Source organism: Phyllopteryx taeniolatus, chromosome 11 (genome assembly GCF_024500385.1).
Source record: "Phyllopteryx taeniolatus isolate TA_2022b chromosome 11, UOR_Ptae_1.2, whole genome shotgun sequence".
Lineage (NCBI taxonomy): Eukaryota > Metazoa > Chordata > Actinopteri > Syngnathiformes > Syngnathidae > Phyllopteryx > Phyllopteryx taeniolatus.
This window is the reverse complement of record NC_084512.1, coordinates 18,136,397-18,163,484: the sequence shown is the minus strand read 5'-3', so window position 1 is coordinate 18,163,484 and position 27,088 is coordinate 18,136,397. Positions and strand designations below refer to the sequence as shown.

Below are 27,088 nucleotides of genomic sequence, written 5' to 3'. Positions count from 1 at the left end.
CAATACTAAAATTGTATGTTATTAAATATGATGAAAATAAATATTAGTTTTATTTATGTATTATTTTTTAAATTGTTTATCTGAATTCTGCTGTACCTTACATAATTAATCCACATTTTTTTTTTCTTTGAACCACAGTGCAACACGTTTCTGGAACATTCCCTAAGAGTGCACAAGCTTGAAGGACAAAATGATTGATGGAGTTCTGTTCTTCCATCACCCATCACACTTTTCGTCTCCATCTTATAAGGCCCACCATTGCATTCTGATTCATAGGTAGGCTAAGTGATGCTGACATTGATGCAATAGAAATAAATCATATATACAGTATATACTACACACAGACACACACACACACACACACACATCCATACTGTACATTTACTCCCACACATACACGCCACGCTCCGTAAAATTGTCCAGCAACCTTGGAGGGATGAAAGTGTTGTTGTGTTGAAGCAATCATGGAAAACTGTCAACCTTCAAGGTGTTGTTGGACAGATGGCCGGTTAGTGGCTTCGGGCACATAAAAAAGCCTTACCGTGGATAAATGGATAAATGGATAAAGATAACAGATGATTGTCTCAAGATTTGTATGGCAAAATAAACCTTTTTTTCAACTAAATTATATATATCTATTGCAGATAATGTAACTGGTCGGGAGGCTGTTTAGAAATCCTTCTCAAAGTCAACAGTTATCTTGAAGGACATCGGCCTAAGTTATTAAGTGGACCAAGCTCAAGCTTTTCGTCTCATTGGGCCCGAGTATAGGCCTCTTTATACTCCCGCGGCCGACAACGCCCGCATTGCATCACCTGACCGACGAATTGGCCTGCGCAGCACCTCTGCGTAGCTTGCCACGCACCCGACAAAAATAGAACGCCGCGGAGATCATCTCTCGTGATTGGTCCGTTTTAGTCACATGCTGTGATGACGTACTCAGCGTGCCCCTCGGTTCTACATACCATCTACGTCACCGCCTTCTCGATCGATTTTGCAGCATAATTAAACATACCATCTAGTCATCTCGGTCCATTTGTTCTGTCACGGTCGCCTTTGTTCCTTGTTACTGAAAGGAAAGTAAAAACGGCTACCAGAAATGGACAAAAAAGCAAACTATCTGAGGGACAGCTGCAGTGACATCAGCGCGGTCGCCGTCCGCGCGAGTATAAAGAAGCCTTAACAAGTAACACTTTCTACTGGCTATTTTCTTGCTTAACTTTATCCTTAACCAAGGCTGTAATGTATTGTTCGTGTTTTGTGTTGTTTATCCTAGCCATATAAACTAAAATGTTATAATTACTTACACATTTTGGGAGATATGAGCCGTCGTCGTACATATTTTTTTTCCCCCTTTGATTTGTGATCGCAGCCTTGAGATACGAGCACTGTATTGTGACTGTGAACTCAACTCGCTTCACAACAAGCAGCAGTTTTGAAGACGCACTTAGTGAACAATTCTTCAAAGAAGAGGCTTCAAGCTTTTTATTGCCACTCCCACTTGAAATTTAATGTCAAACTAAACAAAACAAAGAGTATTACACTTTGTTTGGTTAAAACAACCACATAGCTTAGCCATTCAGACTGATAGCCTAATGCTAATGCTAAATAGCATCTATGCTGCTGTGCGTTAACCCTTTAAGCAATGGATTGAACTCAAAAAGTGCAGCAACACATGTAGACAGACAATATGACAGTACACACAGTGATATATTCTTTATCCTCTGGTAGAACAACTAATATTAGTGCTGTACTGGTGAGTTGGGAGAGGAGTCAGACAATGAACAGTTTATCAGTCTGTCTGTCTTTTACTGCCACCGGTGACCAGAGTGGGCACACTAGAAGGAGCAGCACAATGGCCATTCAATTGATGTGTGACAAAAACTGGTTAATTATTTTTTATTCGATTTAATTATTGCATTACTGTATGTTTTTTTTATAATGTAAAACTTATTGAGGGCTATTTTTCCTCATTTAAAATACACGTTTTGGCAAGGCTGGAACTTTTGATTCATTTCAAAGATGATTTGAGATATGAGTGTTTTGATGTACAATTAAACTTGAATCTCAAGGCACCACTGTATCAAATGTGTTCTCCTGTGAAATGGAACAATTATGTTAGATATCCTTTAAGATCATCAAGGATCAGAGAAGGAACCTTTTCTTATTGGACTATCATTTTATTCCGCGGAGCAGGTTCTCTTAGGCTGTTAATGAAGCATCTCCGTGTCTTATTATTTGCTGTGATTAAATAACATTCACCGGAACAAAGACAGACACGTCTTACAATTTATTCATTCGGACACACACGGATGTTATTTATTTGTCTTTGTCTTTGTAATGATTTCCCATGTATATATTTTGTATTTTTTTCACTGCCTAGTCATTCGTTAAAACCGTTCGCCTCCGTCTGCATGTAATTATGTGGTCTATTATTTGTTTTCAAGGCCTGAGTGTGTGAGGCCATAAATCACTGGTGTGTTGGGTTTTTGCTGGATGATTTCTTCTTGCACTGTCAAATGCAATCAAAGCAAAGTAACAATCAGCTCGAGAGGCTGCAAGTCATAGTCTGGGGATCTGAACACTATTTTCAGGGGGAATACATGGTCCAAAACCAGTGTATCAGGCTAAAAGGCTAATCATAAGATTCATTTTTAAGGTAAGATTCCATGAAGTCAAACCAAAATTACAGCTTGCTGGTTTGTGATAAATCAGTGAGCCATACATGCCCATGACCTAACACTGCTTCCACCATGTTTGTCGCATAATATGGTATGCTTTGGATCATATGCTGATTTCTAAAAGGCTATAATTCCCAAATGGTAAATTACACATATTTATGAAACATCAAATTAAAGCTTAAAGTCTACATTTCAGTGACCAGATTTCATTAGCAGCTATGTACGTAGATGTCGACACTGCTTTGTTTGACACATGATGTAGTATGCTTTGCTTCATAAATGATGAACTACATTTAACTGTCCAAATATTAATGCACTTAACTGTGTATTAAACATATCATAATCCTACATTGTCTGGTCTGCCGTCAGTTGTGCTGCTTGTCCATACATAGCTGATTCCTCAGTTGGTTACATCCTTCTCTGATCTTCTGATCCGGGATGAAGTTTCAGGAAGGATGGTTTAGGGACTTATTGGCTGTTGCTAGAACAGCCAAACTCAACTTGATGAATCCGGCTTCATCTAAACTGTGTTACGTGGAGCATAATGTAAGAGCTTTTGGCTGTAGACAATCCTAATGTATGTTTGCTTTGTTTTATCGTTGTTCTTCTTTCTTGTTAATAAGTGCCTTTCTAGTGTGCTCCAGAACTAAATTCCTTACCTTTAGCCAAGCTCTCACAACAGATTGAGATCTTTTTTTTTTTTTTTTTTTTTTTTTTTTTTATAAATGTATAAGCGTCATCTTTAGCTTTTCCACCATTTAAGATACTCCCCCGGTTAATTTCTGCTGACATTAAAATGATCCAATTCAAAGATGTTATGGATGACGAGTGCTGACCTTTTTAATCCCCCACAATTCACAGCGTCATCTATTTTGAACCCAGAACCACTGAAGCTTTAAAGATTGTATCAATGGGAGAGGAGCAGTCCGTGTTCTAATTCAACTGGATGGTACATTCACGATATTTATTTCATACAACCTTCTATTGGGAGAGACGTAAAGTGTCTTCTGTTTGAGCGGAGGGTCATAAAAGAATGCACTGTCTCAGACATCCTCCGCTGGCAGGCTTGCTTTATGATGCTGTGATTGTTTCTGACCAGCGGCAGGGGAAACGTCGCCAGCGAGGCTAAAGTGTACTTAGTGTCCGGCTATTGTGAAGAATGCCTTACTTTCCTGGTGTGCTTATTTAGTTGAAACGATTCTGCTGGCGGATGCCATCTATTTAGTTCACCATCCACAAAATGTTCAATCCCACGCTTGCCCGAAGCTCTTGAAATAGGTCCAATATGGGACTGATGTTATTGTGGAGATGGATAGCCTTTCAGCTTTGGTATGATTGAGCCGTATGACACCAGTAATGCTTACGCTTTGATTGTGCACAGTAGTGGACTGCAAAAAACTCAAGACACAAGAGCCTGATTTACTAAAGGTTTGCACATACAAAAACTGGTGCAAACTTGATTGAGTATGCAAACACATGTGGAAGCTGATCTCCTAACCAGGTGGAACCAGGACTGTGCCGTTCATTTTGTCGTGGGAGGAATATATGAAAATCAATATAGCACAGGCAATATGATTGCTCAAACTTGAGACCAGTTGCGGTGGCTGATTTTGCGTCTTTAAATAGCGCCTTTGAAAGGCAGGCACAATGAGTGGCGGCGGGGAGAACTTATCCGCTTGTGTAAACATTTTTTAAATGCCAACAAAAATTCAGAACATATTGTCTATTCAGCAATGCAGTGTGGAGCTTCTGAATTACGTAAGAGGAGTCACAAGAGGAGTCATGCCATATCACCTATGACAAAATCCCTTTCAACTCCGCATTTCCTTGCATTTGGGTCATTCCAGTGCACAGTGACAGTTGGTGCTGGCCTCTCCCACAGCAGTTTTCCGGGCGTCACATTATAATTACTGTGATTATGCTAGTAAACATTTCATATAAAGGCGTGATGGACAGCCAACTGCTCGCAGTACCTGGGGCTACAGAGGGAAAAGATCAGCAACGACGGTAACAAAAGAAAAATCACAGACACACACAGGCAACGGTGATACGGGGAACTCACATACTGACAAATGGGCTGTATTTGAGCATTTTCCCTCCCTTACTCTAAAAGTCAGCAAAATCAAATGTCTCTTAAATATTATCCTTAGCCATTTGTCCCAAGTTTGAAACGCAATGTTACACGGGATGGACATATCACCGTACATCCTGTTGCCATGCACGCAGCATGAGTTCAATCAAACAAAACATGGCTTTTATGCAGTTGCTGGCTTTCCCCCAAATTATCAGAGCGATCCATTTATTTTCTGTAACTCAGTAGTACAGTATGTTTGTTTGTCTCTTTCACTAACACTTCCAATTCCATCACTTCCATCCTCATGCTGTCCCAAATGTTCCATGGTGAAAAACCACCAGATCTACCTAGAGTGCAAAACCCTCTTTTAAATTCAGCCATATTTTTACACCCGATCCCAACAATCTGTTCCACACAATTTAGAACTAGCTTTTTGTTTTCTTAGTAAAAGATTGCAATCTTGGTAAATCACATCACATGCAACAAGTCCACCACCTGTTAGAGCAAATACTCAACTTAGGGATCTCTATTTGGGATTGTAGTAAATCAGGCCCATAGTCACTGATGGTGAAGTGTTTCACTCCCCCAACTTTCATGTCGGCAGCATGCGTTCAGTTCCCTCTCTGTGACGGTGTGAACGTGAGTGCGAATGGTTTAATGTATGTGCTCTGTGATTAACTGGCGACCAGTGCAGGGTCTAGTCTGCCTTTCACTTGAAGACAGCTGGCATAAGCTCCAGCTCCAAGAAACGCTGAAAAAGGATATGCAATCTAGTATGGATGAATAAAACTCTACACATAAACAGTGAATCATATCATTTTAGAAAAAAAAACATACACAGTACTGGGAATCATACCAAAGTCTCTTATCTAGAGCTGCTTGTTTCAAAGAGACCAATTTTTCTGATTGTTTTCTTCGATGTGGCCCAGTTCTGATATGCATCTTTGATGTGTAAGCAGAAAAATAAACACACTGAATTGGATTTCCTCAGAGCCGAGTGCGTATAATTGATATGAATCTGATTTCTGCCAGTGTCACGGCGGAGAGAAAACAGAGAAAACCATGACTGACAAGCTGTTTCGACCAGTATTATCACTTCCTTTTCTGCAGTTGTTCACCTTCATTTTTGCTGTGTGTGTATGTGTTTTGTTAAGGGCTTTTTGTTTAGGCGTTAAACAAACATATATATTGTATGGTGAAATCTGATAATTAAATAAACAAACAAAAACATAATTAGAACGAACTAACAGAGGGATGGGCCTTTGAGTAAATTTACTTGCTTTACTGCAGGTCAAATATGCGTGGAAGGATCTCTCTCTGAATGATATGAACTCCAATTTCAATGCAGGTGTCCCATTGAGATTTTTATAATGTTCCCATACTGGAGGTCTGCATGGATGTATTTCACGGTCCCATAGCTCAGGTCACGTTAACTTCTCTAGACAGCGAACTAATTGAGACTGAACCAACAGTGCCTCCGCTGGTCGCAGCCATGTAGTGCACCCAGCTTTTCACAATTACTTTAAGAGATAGCTAATATTATTAACAATCAATACCATACAATCGTCAGAATTCTTGACCATCAATCGATTATTTTGCCCATCCGTAAAAGGGCATAATGACCTGTAATTAAGTAATTTCTCAAATACTCTCAAAGCTCGTTACAATACACATTGAAACAACTGACTCTTTGCAGTGGAGTGATTCACATAGACTTTATTCCAACTCAATCAATAAACGTATTCACAATCGGGAGCAGTCGAGAGTTTAGTCCTATTGATTTGGGTATAGCACCCAACACTTAACAAGATAGAAAAATAAATGGGGAATTGAGAATTATTAATACATATTAAAGTTCCTTTTTACTGTATTATTATATATCCAAGTTTATTGGACTCTGGAAACAATTGGCCCTTTGCTTACATGTGATATTAGTGGCGCTTGTTATTTTGCTGTTGCGATGATACTGGATGGACGAAAAAAGAAGAGCTTTGGCGAGATTGTAGTATTACTGAAAATAGACCATACTATTATTAAACTGACTCCCCAAGGCATTAGATGTGTTTATCGTGTTCTGGTAAAAGTGCTGCTATGGCAACTTCCACGCTAATCTTCTCAGGGGGCACCATCGTTAGACAAGAAGGATCTTCTCGCTTTTCGTGCATCCATACCACTGATTGGTCTGTTGTTTTTTATTGCATGTCTCTTTTAGGTTTAGTAGGCACAGGCATGGAAAAAAACAGCCTTTCTCCACTTGGTGTTATCAGGTTCAGCCTTCCACCTGAGCGCGTGTGCATTTGAGCAACACTGGCCTCCCTGTTCAACGTCCCTCTTCCCTTTGCGGCGTGACCTAGTGTCGGCCTGTGACCCAGGGACACTGGGTAACTGTACTGCCATTAAAATAGCAAACAGGGCGAACAGAGCCTGTTATGAGATTCGCTCGTTTCTTGTCTCCCCGGGTGAGTCTATAAATAGCCGCTCACACTGGAATAGAGTTTTCCCCAGCGATGCAGACGAAAGCCAGAGGAACAGCTGCACTAAAGCCAAGTCCTGTTAGATCAGCATGGTCACATGGGCAGACGTCGGTCACTCGCTCTGACAAGCTAAATTTACCTATGAGGATGAGGCTCTTTCTCTGAATCAGCCTTGCATTTTCCCCATTGTAGCTGTTTGTTTTTGCTCTCGCTTGTTGGCGTAATTTGCGTGATTATCGCTGTCAACCTCGCTCCGTCGTCGTGTCACTCTCTCCTTTTGCACTTACACTTTGCCCTCGTCCTTCTCCCCTCTCGGTGACCCCGTCCTGTAGATTTCCTGCTGTCATTTCCTATTTTGTCTTCCTCCCTGTGTCATGTTTTACCTCTCTCTCGTTCCTTCTCTGTTCCACTCATTATTCTCTCTACTCCCCTGTGTACGCTGCTAATTGGCGCAATCCTAATATTAACTGTGTTCACGGCTCTCGTTATGGGGACGCCTCATGAAGGAGGAAGATGAACTGAATACATGTTTAAAAATGGGAATTCTGAAAGGAGACACAGCTCAAGCCTCATGTTAATCGAAAAAAATATATATCCTGGTCTGAGTTTTTTTTTGTGAGGCTGACCTGCAAGATGATTTGTTTTAAAAATTCACATCTGTTTGGGATGAAGCGGAAAGAAACTGTTTGTGAAAAATGTGCTCAGAAACCTAGGTGTTTGTGTTTACATGTCACAGTTTACTGCAAAATGATTAAACGGATATAGGTTGTGCCTGTTAATGTGCATGAATAATGTGAAACATAAAATAGCTCGTCTTTTGTGTAAACTAGAATAGATTTAATGACATTTAAAAATGTCACAGTAAATTAAAAAATACATTTAAAATTCTCAAATTAAAGTAATGAATACAATGTGCCTGCGTGGGTTTTCGCTGGGTACGCCGGTTTTCCTCCCACATTCCAGAAACATGCAAGGTAGGTTAATTGAAGAGTCTAAATTGCCCTTATCTGTGACTGTGAGTGTGAATGGTTGTTTGTCTATTTGTGCCCTGCGATGTACTGGCAACCAGTTCAGGGTGTACCTCGCCCCTCACCCAAGGCCAGCTGGGATAGGCTTCAGCATACCTCTGACGCTAGTGAGGATAAGCGATACAGAGAATGGATAGATAATATGTAACAGCTTGAATAGTTTAAGTGGACCATCAATAGCTGTCAAAAGCATATCAGGCCCATGACAGAGGCTCAGCTGCCTTGTATTTATTATTTACGAAGAAATGTGTAGCTAGATAAAGGGCGTGACAGTTTCTCTTCTTTACCTCATATGATCCTTGTGGGAACACGGAACGCCTTTGTACCATACAAAACAACTGAGTACATAGACATGCACTGTTATACCCCCAATGTAAAGTGACTGTGAAGAACTCAGCACTGTTTTAGCATCTGTGTTGCTCAGCATAGTCTACTGTACTGAGTTATAATGCTTTTCAGGTGACATTTATGTTATTGTTTGTGTTTATGTTATGTACTAACACATGTAAAATCAATCATCAGCGCCTCTGTTGGTTGCTGCTAACTAGTGCAGTCCATTTTGTCTCAGCTACTTCAAGACATGAATCATCAACAAACAAGTAGTTTGTTTAAAATGTAATTTGACTTTTTGCCATTTTACTAACCAAGACATAAATTGTACAGTCTACCCCAGAATTTAAGTTCTCCTTTGTGATAATGTGTCAACCATGAACCAGGAAGTAGCTTGCTAACTAATAAAAATGAACATACGCGCTTCACTATGTCATGATAGTTTGTTGACATTTATTTTAACCCCCCCAACCTCTGTTGTCGTCCTTTTTGAGGTTTCATATGAACAAATTAGCTCCCGGCCGTCCCATGTCCTACCCCCTGTCTCTGTGGCTGTCTCACACAGTGTTGACATCACGAGTGTGTATATATAGCCGGCAGATGGATTCTCCCATGGCAGGCTCCTTGCTCTCTTCCCTTGGCTCAGGCCACACCGTCAGCCCCACAAACGAACTAGAAACAATTTCTTGTTTACATTGTCTTCTCTGATCTGTCCAGCCATGACTTGGTGACTGCATGCATTATTCATGTTCTCCTCCTCCACTGGCACGGACGCATGAACACGCCTGAATGCATCACTGATTGCCGAATGTGCCATCCTTGCATCCTGTGTTCAGGTGTGCAACAAACACACTCATCTCTACACCATAGCTTTTTTTTTTTTTTTTTTTTTTTTTAAGACCTTTTTTCGGTACGATCATCATAAAACGTATAAAAATAAACAAGTTAAAGGTGCTTTATTTATTTGTTTTTGTCCTCCCAAGATATTCTAACAATCTCACAAGAACTGGGCTGACAGTACTGTACACAAACACATGAAACACTGATAATACAAGTCCCAGAATGCCAGAATGCACACCAGCTAGCGCATTAACATTTAACCTGGACCCTTAGTCTCTGTTGGCAGTGTCAGAATTAGTGCTGCTTGATTTGATCAAGTTAAAAATGTCATTCATGTCAACATAGAGATAAGCTCATGTTAGCTTTGTGAGCAACCTCTACTAGCTATGGAGGCTATTGAATAGCTAAAGTTGGATTCCTGAGCAAGCGAAAAGGACAAGACAGAGATTTTGGCTTTCACGAATCTCGCTCCAAGCAGTTACCCAGTCCATACATCCGCGTTTGTTCTGAACGCTTTGTTGAGGGTAAGGTTGAATGCTTACCAATGTTAGAAAAACGCATGTTACATCATGTACGTACAGTGTTCATACGTAGCTCCATTTTCTATGTATACATTTTAGTACAGTACTCTTAAATTATACAGATTAATAAATATGTATCTTACATTGGATATTGGTTGATTGTGGTCGTGATAATATATAAAATCTACATCCAGAAATATAGGATTCCTTGCATACCGGAATGGGTCCTGACTCCCACCACGCTAACTGCTATCTAACCTTGAGGCTAATGTTAGGGAAAATCAATTCTGTTTCAGGTAAAGTTAGCCAAAGCTGTCAACTACTCCGGGTAATTAAGCAAAACCATCTCAGTTTTATTTCTGCTTGTCTTCGCACGCAGTTAGGCGGTGAGAGATGTTTGAATTGTGTACGTGTAAGTTGTTAATGACGGCCACTTTGTCCTTGTCTTGTGCCTTTGCCACTGCCTCCAAAGTTTCACTATACTCTGTTAACTTTTTAGCGCTCATCTTAGCACATCAGGAGATTGCAAAATATATATCATAGCTGATATTAACTGATTAGAGTCATACAGAAAAAAAACAACAACAACAAACATGAGTCGGTCTACTAGTCTTTCCATTTCAAGCCTAGCTTATCCTCCCGATCTCAACCTCGAACATGTTGGACAAACAAATACTAATTATCTAATCGAACGCTATCTATAGTTGCTTTTTAAAAGTTACATTGTACTTTGTACAACCAACTTCAGGTAGGGAATGGTTTAAAGGGACAAAATGCCATTTTCAAACTGCTAGCAATATTTGAATATAGCCTCATTTCAGTCCCCGCCCCTTTTACAATATGTGGAAGCACCCGAGCTTAAGACTTAGTTTGTTCTGTTGTTTGAATCGTGTGTTGTTTTAATATATTGTTCGAATGATCTGCTTAAAAGCTACTGTGTTCTGTGAGAGGTCTCCGGGTAACAAATTAATGCTGGCCACTGACATCGCTACCTCAACATGCTTAGAGTGCTTTGGAGCAGGCACGTGGCCAATCGGAGTGAAAAATTAGACGCGCGCACGCGTGCACGCGCACGCATGCACACATGGACACACGCACACACACACATGCTTTACATGGAGTGTTCCACCAGACGAATGCTAGTTGCGTTGTGACTTCTGAGGATGTAAAAACGAGAGGTGAAGTGTTGGAATGTTCTTTTGCGACATGCAACTGCACATTTAATTGGTCTATTTAGAAATTGTGTTGTCACTATAAAATGAGTGTGAACTTTAAATTCATTTTTGAAAATACATGAAGAAATTCACCCCCGAATGATCATTTTCTTATATTAAAACAATCAAAATGAGTGAAGTTGATATGATGTTTCAGAAATTGGAGAGACACTGTTGAGTGGAAGAAATCAATGTGGCAAACACACACCTGTATTAGAGCCACATCATTTTCATTAGTACCAGCAAAGGCAAAATTGTGAGGTTTTTTTTTGCCGCTTGTTTGTGTGTTATCAAAATGATCAAATAATGGGTCTGGATCAGAGTTTGTCTGCTTTGAGCTAATGGTAGCCAAAAACAACTTTCCAAAGTAATTGACTCATGGGCCTCCTATCCTTTCACGACTCAATGTGCAGAGGTTATGTAATCTAATTCTTTATCTTAGTACTCCCTCTATACTCTACCAGCCAGAGACACCGAAATCAGCGTAATTCGTTACCTGACCTTAAATGTTGGATCCTTGCTCCAGCAGTTGTTAGAAATTTTAAAGCTATATTCCACAGGTTCTGTCGCCCTTAGGCTGGAATTCAGTATTTACCGTAAGCAACAGAAACCGTCACTTCAATATGACGTATTGCTGCGTGCTTGGGCATGCATTGCTTGAACCTTGCTGAACTTTGTTTATTTTATGTCAGGCACCTTGTTGGGGAGCTAAGGGGTCCTTCTTTATCGTCGAAGCATGTCTACATTTGTGATGAAGCTAGCAGACAAAAATATCCCAGGCAGTACAATGCAGATTGAATGAGTCATTCCCTATTATTGCTGCGTTTGTGCATGCATTGTTCGGTGCATGTAGTTAACGTCAGACACCTTGTTGGGCAGCTAAGGGTTCCTCGGAAAGAGGCTTCGTTCGTTTGCGGCAATTATTATCGTCATTGTTTTCACTTACACCAAGTGGCCCAGCGTGAGAAATGAATCGGGCATTCACTAAATATATATAAAAAAATCAAATACTGAAAAAATACACCAAGATGTTAGAGGACCTGATAGGCTTCATCAGCACTGTGTCATCTCTTCTAGTAGTGGTTTGGGTGAAAAGGACTTCTTTTTCCCTTTCAAAAAATAGTTTCATACATAATGTGTTTGATTACATGCACACATGACACTTAAAGGGTGTGAGTCCCCTAACACTAATAACTAAATAAAGCATAAATAACCAAATTAGCTGCTGGTGTTTTAAAGATGGAGCCCCCATGGCAAGAGCAGATAATGATCTAATGACTAAGTCTGGCTGTTTTAGGGCTAGTTTATTGGCATTGTTCTGGGGGTTGGAATCAAATTAGGAAAATGGCAGCTGTGCCCATGCCTTATCATTATGAAATGTAATCCAATTTGATGAGACAATCCTCTTGAAACAGACAGAGCAACCTCCCGGGCTCATCTGTAATAGCAGTACTCTTTAGTCATGCTCAAGTACTCACGTGGTGCATGTCTGGTTTGGTCTTTGTGGCCTAAAGGAACCACAATGGACAGTCCATTGGTTGCTTGGTCCATTTACCTCCTAGGGCTAAGTAGCAGTGTTTTTTTTTTTTTTTTTTTAACTTACTGTGGACCCTCCAAGGTCAAGCAATCTCTTACGGGAAAAAATTCCCATCGAGAAATAATAGAAATACAAATAATGAGTTCTGGACTCAAAATGTTCTAGCCATCATAAAACCTTTAAACAACTATACAATACAGTCCTTCCTCAAAGTAACACTTTATGACTGAAGTGTCAAAAGAAGTTGACCACGGTTTTCTCCGGGCACTCCGGTGATAGGCTCCAGCACGCCCCGCGACCCTAGTGAGGAGAAGCGGCTCAGAAAATGGATGGATGGATGGATGCAACATAATAGCTAAATGCTGCTCCACCATGTTTGCTTTGGACTCTGTGCTCCACTATTTGACCTGAGTCTATTGATCTCAGAGTCCTACTGGGTTTATATGCCATTAACATTTCTTTCATGTATTCAGGACCTACAGTAAACCATTTAGTTATTTATACACCAGTAGCAGAACTATTCTAAAGCTGACTGGGAGCCAGTGTCAAGACTTTAGAATTGGAGTAATATGCTCTGACCTCTTTGTTCTGGTCAGAACCCGAGCTGCAGCATTCTGAATGAGCAGCAGCTGTTTAATGCTCTTTTTGGGGAGTCCAGTCAGAAGACCATTACAATAGGCAAGTCTACTTGCGATAAAAGCATGGATGAGCTTCCCCTGGTCTGCTTGACACATGCAAGCCCTCACTCTGGATATGTTCTTCAGATGGTAGAAGGCAGTTTTAGTAATTGATTTGATATGACTGTTGACAGGTCGGAATCTATCAGAACACCAAGATTTCGGACTTGGTCTTTAGTTTTTAAAGAGAGTGACTCTAGGTATTTACTAACAGCGCCTCTTTTCTTTATTGCCAAAAACAATTACCTCAGTTTTGTTGTGGTTTAATTGAAGAACATTTTGGCTCATCCAGTTCTTTATCTGTTTTAGACAGGGACACTAAGGAGTATAGGAATGTAACAGTACTTTTCCCCATCTCGCATGCACGAATTAGCATTGAAAGGCTTGCACGATAGTCACCCCAAGGAGCAATTAATTTAAAGAAGCATATGTGCGGAATGAAAAGAGCAACTGTATACCATTCTGTCATTATCTAACAAAAATTCATTCAACCACACGCACCACACGTGTGCAGCATATAGTAGCAGATGGATGCCATTATTGCGTGATGGCCCTTTCTCCCCCCCTCAGAGGTTTTTAGCTAATCATGAATGTGGACATGCTTACTGAAGCTTTCCCGCAAAGCAAAGATGTTGTTTGAGGAGCTTGTATGGCGAAGTTGACAAGCATATTGATGATATCAGACTGTTGTTCTAACAGTTTAAAGCATGCTCAGTTGACACTCTGTACATATTTCCATTAGGCTGGCCATTGTTATTTAATTTTGTTCATTGTTGCAACTGAGTCATAATCAATTTGTGCTTGTACATTTTCTACACTTTCAATTTGAAATAATGTCTTGTCTTTTGAATAAAGGGATGGAAATAGAAAAATATTTTTTTTATCCGATTCAACGAGTAATCGAAAAAATAATCGACAGATTTATCAAGTATTAAAATAATCATTACTTTTAGCCCTATAATATAATTCACTAGTCAAAGCAAAAAAGTCGACTGAATGACAGCTTGTATTTTGAAAACTCTGTGCCTCAATACGCCACTGTATATTCCTTGAAATGTTATGTCCTGCTCCATCTTTGTCTTCTTTTCTTTTGTGATCCTAAACAGGCTCTTTATTTTTCGTCTTACAGGAGGCTCAGAAAGTGAACAACCCCGCCAACAATCAGTTACTAAAGGGTCCTGATGAGAAGACTGAGGAGGTTCCGGCCAGTGAGGTGGGATGGATGACTTCGGTCAAAGACTGGGCCGGTGTCATGATCTCTGCGCAGACCCTCACTGGCAGAGTTCTGGTAGGTTTAAAAAAAAAAGTGTTTTATTATTATTTTTTTTAAAAAAATGTAAACATCTCAAATCCTGGGTGTTAAAAGTATGTTGCGCATCGACATGCCCACTTTGAGTTAAGTGCAGCATTTTGGGCTCCCCCTCCCGCCCCGGAGGCAAGCCCACTGCTACTGGTTTTCCTACTCAAGTTGGCCTCTGTCCAGATTGCCTACGTTCAATAATTAGCCTAGCGTTATAAATTCCAAGTGTTACACTGCAGAATTTGGATGAATATGTAACTCTACACATGCATATCAACTATGTATACTTTTTTTGCCTTTGATGTACAGTACAACCAGGGCGACACAATTTCACCCAATTCATCCTGTTACCGCACTGCTCCTTACACCAAAGTTTCTTCCTGTTTACATTCTTGTGACCAATAAGAGAAAATAATTTTGAGTCACCGAACCAAGGGCACAAAGTTTCCAAACACTGCTTTAGATCCTGATAAATTTGTCATCCACACCCTATGTCTTTTTACGTCATGTACACTCTGGATTAATCGCCCACTGTAGAGACATTATTAGATTCCCCAGGGAAGCTAACTGACATCAAATTCTGGCTGATACGCTGAATTGGCCAACACTGGTCAATTAGCAATTATGGCCGACTTGTGGCATGCTGTTGTACAAAGTGGTGTGTACACTGCCAGCTGAACCAATGAGCGAACCCATGTGCACGCTCATGCTTATTTGTCGAGTGCAAGCGGGAGATACCAAGCTGACACTGTAAATTGAGAATATATTGCAACGGATTAGAATTGAATTGAACCAATCACGATGTGATTGATGTGTAGACTTTCAGCCTTGATTGAAGAGGTTTTACAAAAATACGGTATTTGCCATTTAGGAATTACAGCCATTTTATGCATAGTATCTCCATTTTCAAGTGCTAATTAAACGATTCTGGCGGTGTCCATCAAAAGTAAGCATCATCATACATTGCATCTCATTAGAGTGCAAGTGTATCAATAAAGTTTCAAATGAGTATGCATGATCCCCATTGTGTGAGAAGATTGTTTTGTTCCTAGCCTTAACAATGTCATTGCTATGAGCCCGAGTCATGTGTCACATTGTAAGAATAGGACAGAGGATCTTATATTAAATGGTTTAATGGCACAGTCCCAATTATAGCCTGGCCCAAAGCATGTCAAATTTGGAGTAGTAATAGCAGCCTCTTTGTTTAACAATTTAAAATCTACCATAAAATATCACAAATGGTAGATAGGGATGGGTGTAATAATTGATTGAAAATGTGGACATTAGGTTCAGTCACAATTGTCACAATTAAATCAAAATGGAGGTCAATAATTGGCTGCAACCAGCATAGGTGCTGTTGATTCAGTGTCAGCTACTATAGTTTGCTAACTAAATAAAGTCAACGCAGTGTCAACTATGGGAAGTCGGGAAGAATTGCTATGGCACAACTCCTCAGAGTGGCATTCTTCTACTCAATAAGACACTGGGAAACATCTGAACACTCAGAGAGCGTGATTATTCAGGCCTTTACAAATATTGTTTTAAAAAAAATAACAAGCAATTATTAATTTTTCATAGTCGATCAAGGAAATGAAATCACTAATTCTTAGTGGTAGAGGTGGGTAGTAACACGCTATATTTACTCCATGACCTTGACTTAAGAAACGTTTTAGATAAATGATACATTTCAGAGTATTTTTAATGCAACATCATTTTTTCTTTTACTTGAGGATCTTTGTAAAGATGAAATGCTACTTTAATTTCGTTAGAGTGCGCCTACATTCCGCGTACTACATGTACTTTATCTATTACTGCACACGTCATCTATTTATTGTTTGTCAGAGAGACTTCAGGCGTGGGTGCTGTCACATGACTGTTTCACTAATGCAACGTAACCACAAATGAATCTAATCAATCAAATGGAGTCAGTCAGTCACATGACCAGATAGAAAGTCTCCATGACCCCACAGAGAAGCAAAGTTTTCACAGTGACTAATTTATGTGAAGCATGACAGAAATCTGAAATAACAGCTATGTCATGCTCTGTCGTCTGTGTATGCCTAAAAAAAAAAACATTCAACATTTCAGCCTACAAGAACTCCAATTTGAACTTAAAAAACATACAAGAGGCTGTATCGGTCTGGCGACTGCATTTTGGAAATGTAATGCTCTGTGGAATAAATTGCACATTCCTGTTATGTTTTTTTCTATTTGACGTTTGTGCTAGTTAAAAAAATAAATCAGAAGTTACTCACCAGTTACTTAGTACTTTAGTTTTTTCATTGATCACTTACTCTGAGACAAATACTTATTTGTAGGACTTCCTTTTACTTTTACTCGAGTCACATTATTCTAAAGTAACAGTACTCTTACTTGAGTACTATTTTTGTCTACCCACCTCTTCTCAGCAGTAACTGGGAAGAATCCGAATTAAATTCCAGAAGCTGTCACTTTTAAGTTTAAGTTGCTTCATACTTGGTGAGGTTACCGGGAAGGATGGGGGGGCTTTCAAGGCAGAATATGAAGAATCCTATAGGGACCTGTCAATTTACAAAATGAGCCTCTCTTTCATCCACTGGCACGGTCTCACTTTCATCTCGTACTCCGTGCCTCAGAGTTCCAACTCCATCTAGCCGCTATGCATAAATGTATGTGAGTGAGTGACTTAGAAGCATCGACATAGAGGACGACACGCGGGGAAGAGCTGGCGAGGATTGCTTTAAAGGATATGCAAGGAGAAATCACCTTCTCTCATTTGTGTAACTTCCACTGGGATGATAATTGTGCCTAGTGTTTTCCCCCTAGTTTGCATACATGATGTAATGATATACAGCACGATGTGTGTATATATCCTGGTGAATACTCTGTGTAGGTGAATGAGTATCTCCTCATGTGGGTGGAATATGTACATTTGTGGATCCTCAGATTTGTCCGCATACTACACAATACCTGCTGGATAGCTTGTGCGTGCATACGTGTGTGTGTATGTGTGTGTGTGTGTGTGTGTGTGTGTGGTGTAGGTGGGTTGGTGATGTTTGTGTGACTTCTGCACACCCGTTGGTGTTTCACTGCAGATCAAGATTACAACGAGAATCCATGTACACAGAACCTGGCCAGTAACCATAGCAACTGCTGTGTAGTGGGGCTCAGTCATCTGACATTTAGGGGGGTGTCTGTTTAAATTGAGCAAGCTCGAGAAACACACACACACACACAGGTGGGATTAAAGCAGGACTCCATTCCATCCAAAAAGGAAGAAGCTAAGAAGCCCTAGGGGTTGATGTTCAAACCTGAGTGATGCAGTCACAAGTGGGCTATACTCAGGACGTGTTGAGGGCTCTTTCAGATCTAATCACTCAGATGGAGTTTTGGGGCCACCTGGGCCACACTGAAGGATCACCTAATGGGCTGCTCGCCTTTGTGTGAGCTGAAGTACCGTACATCCTCAACTAACGAGCAGTGTTGGATTACACCAGTCTATAGGATTTTCCTGCTTTTATGGTAATATTTTCAACGTTACTTTAATAAACACTGCAGAATACCAAGAGTTGCAAGAAAGAGGAGCAGGTGCACAGATCAGTATAATGGATGATGGACCACATGCTGCTGAAAAGAAAAAGTCAAATTAAGTGTATTTAAAAACTCATCAAAAAAACAATAGACACTGTAATGTGTTTTTCAACGCGCTTTTAAAATGTCCACTGTTTGTGAGTTCTTGATGTAAAGTGGGGGAAGCTGTTCTGGAGTTTGTGGACAGCAGTACAGAAAGTAGTATAGCGTAGTATTGGGATGTACAATGACACGCACATTTCGTTTTCTTTAATTGATTTCCTTTAATTCCCAACTTTGAATAGTTTCCCAAATTCGCGAAAGGTTTAATGGGTATTCATTGAAAGTTTTATATTCCCTCTTAAAAGCCTACTGAAAATGTATGTGAAATAACTCTAAAACAGACTCTCATTGGCAGAAAAAAACCCCCAAATACTCACGCCGTTTTTGTTTATTTGCCTCGATGAGTTCCCCACCAATGAAAGATCAAACACATCCCAAGGCTCCCTGACTGAATAACCAACAACTCCAAATCCAGAGGCTTTGCCCCCAGCCTCCCAATTTCATCCACCACGCTGTGCTGATTGAGTGGTGTTAGACGCTGTTTTCGCCAGTTCGTGATGCGTGATTTGACTTTGCCCAACTGGTTTGCTGTGATGAGAGTGGAATTAAATATCCACCCACGGCTCATAACCATTAGGATCTGACGTGCTGCATGAGAAACAGCTCATTCTGGCGATTAGCAAGAAGTCTAGTAGAGCAGAATCCTATTAAGGCTCATGGTATTGTTCAGACTATGTACGCAGTGCCAATAAAGACAGGGATGTAGGCGTGCTCTGCCACTTACAGCACATTTTCTAATTTATGAGTTCATCTTTGTGCCTCTGTGTGACAGTTCCTGACTTCGGTGCTGATAATACATTGTGACCACTGACTGGTTCTATGTCAATGTTCTCATTATTAGTCTAGTGTCACACAAACACGCGCCGTATATCCTGTTTCAACAAGGAACCGGGAACAGGGAAAAGATTAATGTTAACATTAGCCCGGTCTATTGGTGTCTTTGTTTTTTACCTACTCCCTTTTGTAATAGAACCACATCAAATATTTAATAGCATCTCCAGTGTGGCTTTTCAGGTCAAAGCTGAGCTCAGGGTCAAAGCGACAGACATCAGGAGTAATAAAAGTAATCACACGTGACCTCTGGAATGGAGAAGGAAATGGACCGATAGGTGAATAAGTGTCGTTTGTGTGGCCTTATGCAAAGCAGGAAGGAATTCGGCAATGGAGTGCCACTTGCAGCCAAAGGAGAAAGTGTCTCTGAGAGCCCTGTGAGCAGCTGTTCACGCAAAAGGGGCTGCAAGTAGGTGAAACGCATGGCACCTCTGGATGCCTCATCAAGCTCTTGACAGGGGAATCACTCCAGTTGCTTTGCAGATAGACCTCATTAAGCACCCAAGGGCACACCGTCCGAGGAAATTTCCCATTGGACAGCTGGAAATGCAAGTGGCCTGAAATCTTTTTTTTACGTGACTCTTGACTAATTGATTCCTGTGTTTACGTTATAATAATAATGTATGTAATCCCATAATGTACAAGAAAAACGGGGGTTCTAACCTCCGAATGTACAGTAGCTATTGCTTTATCTCCCTGCACGATGGATTTGCACGGCATGGTCATTTCCAGAAATAGGTCAGGTCCCGCCATCTTTCTTAATGAAATCTTGGGCGGCAACCGGGAACCATCTGTTCACAAAGCCCATGGTCATCCCCCTGCCGTCCCATCAACCCAAACATTGCATAGCAGCCATTATATTATGTATTATATTAAATACAGCACATCTGTCTCTCTTTTTGCATGTGCATTCTTACTAGAAACAATTTTGTTGTCTGACCATGCAGACACTTACCTACCTGAATGTATGTATCAGAATAGTGTATTTAAATAAGTATATGTGGCAGCCTAATTTGAGCATTTTTGGAAAAAAGTATCTGCTTTCCATTTTTTTTTAAAGTGGAAATCTTTGTTATAAAGTCCTGGAAAGTCACTTACATCTGCCCTACATCTAAGGTCTTGATCTTCATTAAAGCTGACACGAGTTACTTTCCAGTCAATTCCATGTCAAAATCAGTCCAGCAATTATGACACATTTCATTGTCACTGCTTGTGGTGGGGTGGGGCTCTTTATTTAGTTAACTTTTATTATTTATTTGAAGAAGGCCTCTATTTGAGAGGAAGCCTTCATTTGTACAAATGCTCCTGTATGGGTGGAGTCAGTGGTTCATTCTTGGGTCCTGTTAATAATGTATGCGGTTGGAGGGCAAACTAATTATTCCCTGTTTCTTTCCTGAAAATTAAATCTGTCTGTTTTGGACTAATGATTCCCTGTTTCTTCCCTGACAATTAACTCTACCTATTTTGGGAGAGGTGTTTATTTGTTCAAGTGGTCGACGTACCCGGGATCTATTTATTATTCCAGGATAGACGGTATTTTGTATCAAGTCTGAATCAGCCGAAATCAAAGCTGTGCGCTAGATAAATAGATGATGAGCAAAGATGTACATGCAATTAAATCATTGTAGAAATGCTAAAGGCTGGTCCAAGGCTACTCTGGGCCTAAACACACACTTTTTTTCCCACGACCACATTTTCACTGTTACATTTCAACTTGATACATGATATGGTTTGAATTGATAGACCCGGCTGCGGCTTGTGAATGGTGATAGCTGTGTAAATACTGTGAAAGCATACTGTCCACTATTTAATTCATCAAAAATTAATAAATGCAACATGGTCCAGTTGTGTGTACTTGTAAAAATGTAGTAATCCATTGTAACAGTAAGAAGGCGGACAATTCTCTTTCAACCATGGATAGTCATGTATCTACTGTAGCTAAACCCACCACAAACATACTAAAGCATCCGGCAACCTAATAAAAATGTCCTGAAAAGTGGATATTTTGGAAACGCAATCAAACGTAATGGTCAATATCACTGTAAAGTGATTCATGGTCTTCATCAGAATCACTCAGTTATCAAGAAAATGTAGCAGAATAATGAAACTCTGAGCTCTTATCATAATTGTCCAAACATGCATACATATACAGTACAATGATAAGTCTCTTAAAATGTGTTTCCTTCATTTTGTACAATTTTTTAAAAACTGGATCTATGTGATTTTGCTAACTGCAGTGTTTGTAATCATTGGTTTAAAGATCCCAAATTTTTTGACTTTATTGTCTACAACAAATTATTTGGTAAAACAAATCATTTTGATCCTGCATATTTCATTTTCATGATCATATTGAACGTTTTGCATGTGTCCCTGAAATTGCTGTCCACGCTGTCATTATTGGGTAACTGCTCCTTTAAGAAACCCTGTGATAGTTTCAGTGACATTACGACCAGCATGTTGTCTTACGTCAATGGAGGTTGGTTGCAGAGTAAATATTTACACTTACTGTATGTTTCAGCATTTTCAGCATAATGTGTGTCGTTGGATGTTGTCGAGCTTAACATGCCCACTCTGTCATAGTGAAATATGAATTGATATAAAAACCTTTCAGATTTTCAAAAAATATTTGTTGAACAGTACAGAGTCATCTTACTAACTGAATCATGTCTCTAAGTACATCAATTGCTTATTAAATGCTGACATTAGCCCAAAATGTCCACCCTGTCATTGTCCACGCCCATTGTCTGCTTGCATTTAATTTATTTAAAAAAAAAAAAGTGTAGGAGCTTGACCAACATATATTTCTAACAGCATAACATCTACTTACAGTCATACAATGAATATGATGTTCAGTGGAAAATCTCAGCTTTTTTTCCTGTGAAATGGGGAAACCTCTAAGGCACCTTTGGGTGATATTGACTTCTAATACGATGCAGATTTTTGTTTTTTCATTCCTGATATTTCTTTCCTGTGTTTTCATTCTAAACATGGAAGTTGTGAATGCGCTGTGTCATGTCCTTAAAAGAACAGAAGCACAAATGGTGCATCTTGGCAGCAAAGCAAAGTGCGCAAGGACACTGCGTGTGTGTTTGTTGCAGCCTGTTGTGTTTTGTATGTGTCCTCAAATGTCCCGTTGCGGAGAAAATTAGTGTGAAAGTGTTCTCGCCTCCTCCCTGGGATTGCCCTCTTTCCTAGTCCGAAAACAGCTGTCATTCACTGTGTATTCCATGCTAGTGCAATGTGTTTACCTCCATTTTGTACACCATTGGACCGGCAGTTTGACAGATTTTGTTTGCACAACTGACTTTATTGGCTGTGCGTATGTCTGATAACTTTTTCTCTCACTAGATACACAATGTTTTCTGTAGGGTGTGTGTGTGTGTGTGTCTGTTGAGGCTCGCTGATTACGCTTTTCCATCGAGTGTGTGGAACTAATTTATTGCTGTCAAACTCCTCAGCATGGGTACAGCTGTCAAAACAGCTTCAGCTCTGGTGTCGTGACAACGGTTTCATCCCTCCGCAAGAAGATAACTGGCGGCATCCTTCACCGCACAGGCCACTTTGTTTGCATATATCGCCCGATTGCAAACTTGAGGGTTTGCATCAGGGGCTTTGTCCAGTCAAAGGGAAGCCCTGCATGTGTGTGGGAATTCGTGAGGAAGTTGGACAACAAAACAAATACACACAATTGCCCTCTCATGTGAAGGAACACACAGAAATAGGAATGAGACATCAAACACAAATTATAACAATGGTAGAATGGTTTTATTATTATTTATTTTTTTTCCAGTCCATGGTCACAGCTTTAGGTACATATGTACCTCGAGGTGCTGAGCCCTATGCTATCTGACTTCAGGCGAGAGGCGGGCTACACCCAGGCCAGGACTGGTCGACAGCCAATCACAATACCTCTCTGTTAAATGAGATCCAATAATGTGTATCCTGGTTCAGAGATGTATCTAAGAATTCTGGTAATTATTCATTCTGATATTGATAAAAGAAAAAAGAAAAAACAGAAAATATCATGACTATTTTTAAACTAGTGAATATTATATTGTATTAATATTTGACTTTAATAATAACCAAAAACATCCATCCATCCATTTTCTGAGCCGCTTCTCCTCACTAGGGTCGCGGGCGTGCTGGGGCCTATCCCAGCTGTCATCGGGCAGGAGGCGGGGTACACTCTGAACTGGTTGCCAGCCAATCGCAGGGCACATAGGAACAAACAACCATTCGCACTCACAGTCATGCCTACGGGCAATTTAGAGTCTCCAATTCATGCATGTTTTTGGGATGTGGGAGGAAACCGGAGTGCCCGGAGAAAACCCACGCAGGCACGGGGAGAACATGCAAACTCCACACAGGCGGGGCCGGGGATTGAACCCGGGTCCTCAGAACTGTGAGGCTGATGCTCTAACCAGTCGGCCACCGTGCCGCCTAACCAAAAACATGTTTTTTATTTTTATCTAACCACATAAAATTATTGTAGGTTACAACTTTAAATTTGTTTTTAAAGACTTTTGTTACCAATATCACGACTAGTATTATTACTACTAATAGTAATACAACAAGTATACATGTGTGCTAATACTGTAAGTTTACATACGCTGGCAAAATGTGTGAAATATTGGCAATTTTGGGGGAAAACATCGCTAATAACTAAACAGGGACCATCTCATTATTTTATTTATTTCTGTTTTGTTTAGTGATTGTGCTATTCTGAAATGTCTTATAGTTTCATTTGAATCCCTTAACTTATGAGCACAACTGTAATATAATTCTTTTTTTAAATTTTACTACCATTTTTTTCTTTTTCATTACCATTCAATTGGTTATGATTTTAAGTTCAAGTTACCAAATATACTTCTCTAACAGTATCAAAGAAATTAGAATAATTTTACATACAGTATGTCCCTTGTATTGCATTAGTTTTCCATGAAAACATGCGTTACATGAATATATAGAAACATAATACAATTGCATCCTTGCAAAATACATGACACACGTTCCATTCTCATAGTCAGTGGCTGTCCAGTCCAAAAAATGACTGTCTGGGAGCGCATCAGTCATGTTGATGTTTGAAATAAACAATCGATTGCCGCATCCCAAGCCAATTTCGCCGTCAATTAACAGCAGTGGACACGGACAAATCTATACATTTTTCACCTCTCACTTCGCCAGTGTGTTCCACCGTAATGAAAGTCAACACCTGACCCGAGAAGCTTTTATTTCCTTAACTCAAATTCTGTCTTCTTGTCCCCTCCTTCTTTTCCTCTGTGCTGTTTTGTTTAACTGCCTTATCCGTTCGTCATTTGCCGTCATTTATCACCTCAAATCGGATTTCTTTGAAGTTTGTTTTTGAATTACAACTGAAAATGTCCAAAATGACCCTCAAGTAAACCAACAGGTCAATCCTCCTGTTTCTTTTAAGGCATTGGTTTTTATGACTTGTTGGTCGGGCTGCAGTTATCCAATATTTTTATCTAATCCATTATTGTATCGATTATTCTATCAATTAATCTAATAATCAGATAAAAATGTATTTGGCATTAAATTCCTGATTCCTGTTTAATTAACTAAGTATAGTTGTTTATTTGGTATTGTTTGATGATTAATGTAAACTAAATAAACAACAGTTAAGCAATATCACATGCGAGAGAATGATGTTGAACTCACCATAGGCTACTTCTTGGGTACTGATTAATGCAAAGGTCTACTAGTTTCAGGTTCAAGTACATGTCAATTACAGATTATTCATCTACGGCTGCAAATAACGATTATTTTCATAATAGAGTAAACAGAATATCATTTTTTCCATAAATTGATAATGATTCAGTTACTGGGTTGATGTTTAACGTTATAAACTAAGGAAAATTGTTGATCATTGTTTTCCAAAATAAAAGCAGATGTTTGCAAATGTTAGATATTCAGTTATCACTGCAGAAATCAGAGAATATTTGCAGGTGATAGGCTGCAATCAGAGCATTTGGAAAATTTCAAGTTAAACAATGGCTCTCAACGATGAATGGATTTTCAAAATAGTTTTGTCGATTCATTTGAATCAATTAATTGTTGCACCTCTACTTGCGGGTTACTCTTGACAACATACCTTCCAAGTTTTATGTTCCTTAGTCAAACTGTCTGTTGGTAGTAACTGCAGTAGACTAATAGTATAAGTCATAGACCGGGTAGAGTAATCAAGTGAGTTTTCAGCCAGTCAGAGTTCCGTAACTTCATAATAAACCAGAAGTTGTATGTTTTTTTTTCTCGACTTATCAAGGTTATTTGTTTCACCCATTCTCAGCGGGCAGTGCTTTGACTGTCCGCTTTTGTTCCATGTATAGATCTGCGCCGATGACTCATCACAACTTGGTGTTTCTCTTAGGCTCCCATCTATTAGCCAGTCCATTTTCCACTCAGACCTCCATTTCTTGAGAGGCTAAGGCTAACGCTTATTTTCTTTTTTTCTGAGCTCCCTTGTGTACTCTGTCTGTGCCACCCTCGCTCAGGCAACAAGGTCAACAGAGGAGACTCAGCTGTGGTTCTTATTACCTTATCTTTACAAAAAGTCTCAGACACTTGAATTATTCAGCTCCTGCTCAACAAGTGGCTCAGCCACTAACAAGGTCACATTGAAGAAAACCAACTTTTTAATTGCTTGCATTCACATAATTGTGTCTCTGGAGTACCTCCCAGGAGTTAAATTACATAACCAAGTACATTTGGTCCGAGGTGCGTATGTCACACAGTGTCTTTTATCAAGTCATGCAGATTTCGGCCCTAATGGGACGTAACAATTGGCTACCTCCCTCACAAGTTTGTTCACCCTAACTTGGCTCAAAAAGCTGTCATTTTCTTTTATTATTAACAATGACCGGACTACACGAAATCCCTATCATGTCAAAGTCACAATCTAAACAGACCTGCAGTGTTCAAAAAGTGGTTGGAAATAATTCAGGTCCAGGGACTCAGTTGGATAATATGTTAAAAGCCTGTATTTATTTTGTTGAACACAGAATGTTATCCAATAACCGTCACATAAAGACACAATATAGCATTACATGGTAGCAGTCATTAACACAGCCACCTCAGCCAGACTTAGCTAATTTCAAAAAAAGACTGTGCAGCTGGTTCTTGCTATTAGATAATTGATATATGACAGCTTTCCTTGAGGCGGCACGGTGGGCGACTGGTTAACACATCTGCCTCACAGTTCTGAGGACCGGGGTTCAAATCCCGGCCCCGCCTGTGTGGAGTTTGCATGTTCTCCCCGTGCCTGTGTGGGTTTTCTCCGGGCACTCTGGTTTCCTCCCACATCCCAAAAACATGCGTGGTAGGTTGATTGAAGACTCTAAATTACCCGTAGGTGTGAATGTGAGTGCGAATGGTTGTTTGTTTATATGTGCCCTACGATTGGCTGGCGACCAGTTCAGGGTGTACCTTGTCTCTCGCGCGAAGATCACTGGGATAGGCTGCAGCACCCCCGCGACCCTAGTGAGGATAAGCGGTACAGAAAATGGATGGGGCTTTCCTTGAGTCTCCGCAAGTGATTGTGCTAATGTTATTCCGAGACTTTTTGCAGTGGGTTGTCTATGTTGCTGAAAACGCGGAAATGGCAAGGGTCAACAGTAATGAGATTATACAAGCACATGAGACTGCAGGCCTCAGATGTAAACACACTGTTCAGCCACTTTGAGGCCTGACGAAGCAGATATTTTCTTGTGTTTTGTCAGTTTTGGTGCGTCCTGTCACCTTCAAGACGGGTGCTTGTGCTTGTCATGACGGCTCGGTGTAGCCTCGGGGATGAGCACTTGATTGACTCCAGGATGACGCAAACCTAATGGATCATCACAACTTGCTGTGTCACAGTGATCCAACTTGCATCCAAAATCACTGTTGCAGCCAG

At 40.1% G+C, this 27,088-nt stretch overlaps 1 protein-coding gene across 24 annotated transcripts in view; it reads left to right on the top strand.

Moving 5' to 3' along the window:
• Positions 1–27,088, top strand: part of kcnma1a (potassium large conductance calcium-activated channel, subfamily M, alpha member 1a) — a 191,139-nt gene that overhangs the window by 43,365 nt on the left and 120,686 nt on the right. For all 24 annotated transcript variants that reach the window (XM_061790796.1, XM_061790798.1, XM_061790797.1 and 21 more), the window contains exon 2: positions 14,506–14,664. In XM_061790796.1, the coding sequence (XP_061646780.1) occupies positions 14,506–14,664 (159 nt within the window). The remainder of the gene's footprint in view (positions 1–14,505; positions 14,665–27,088) is intronic.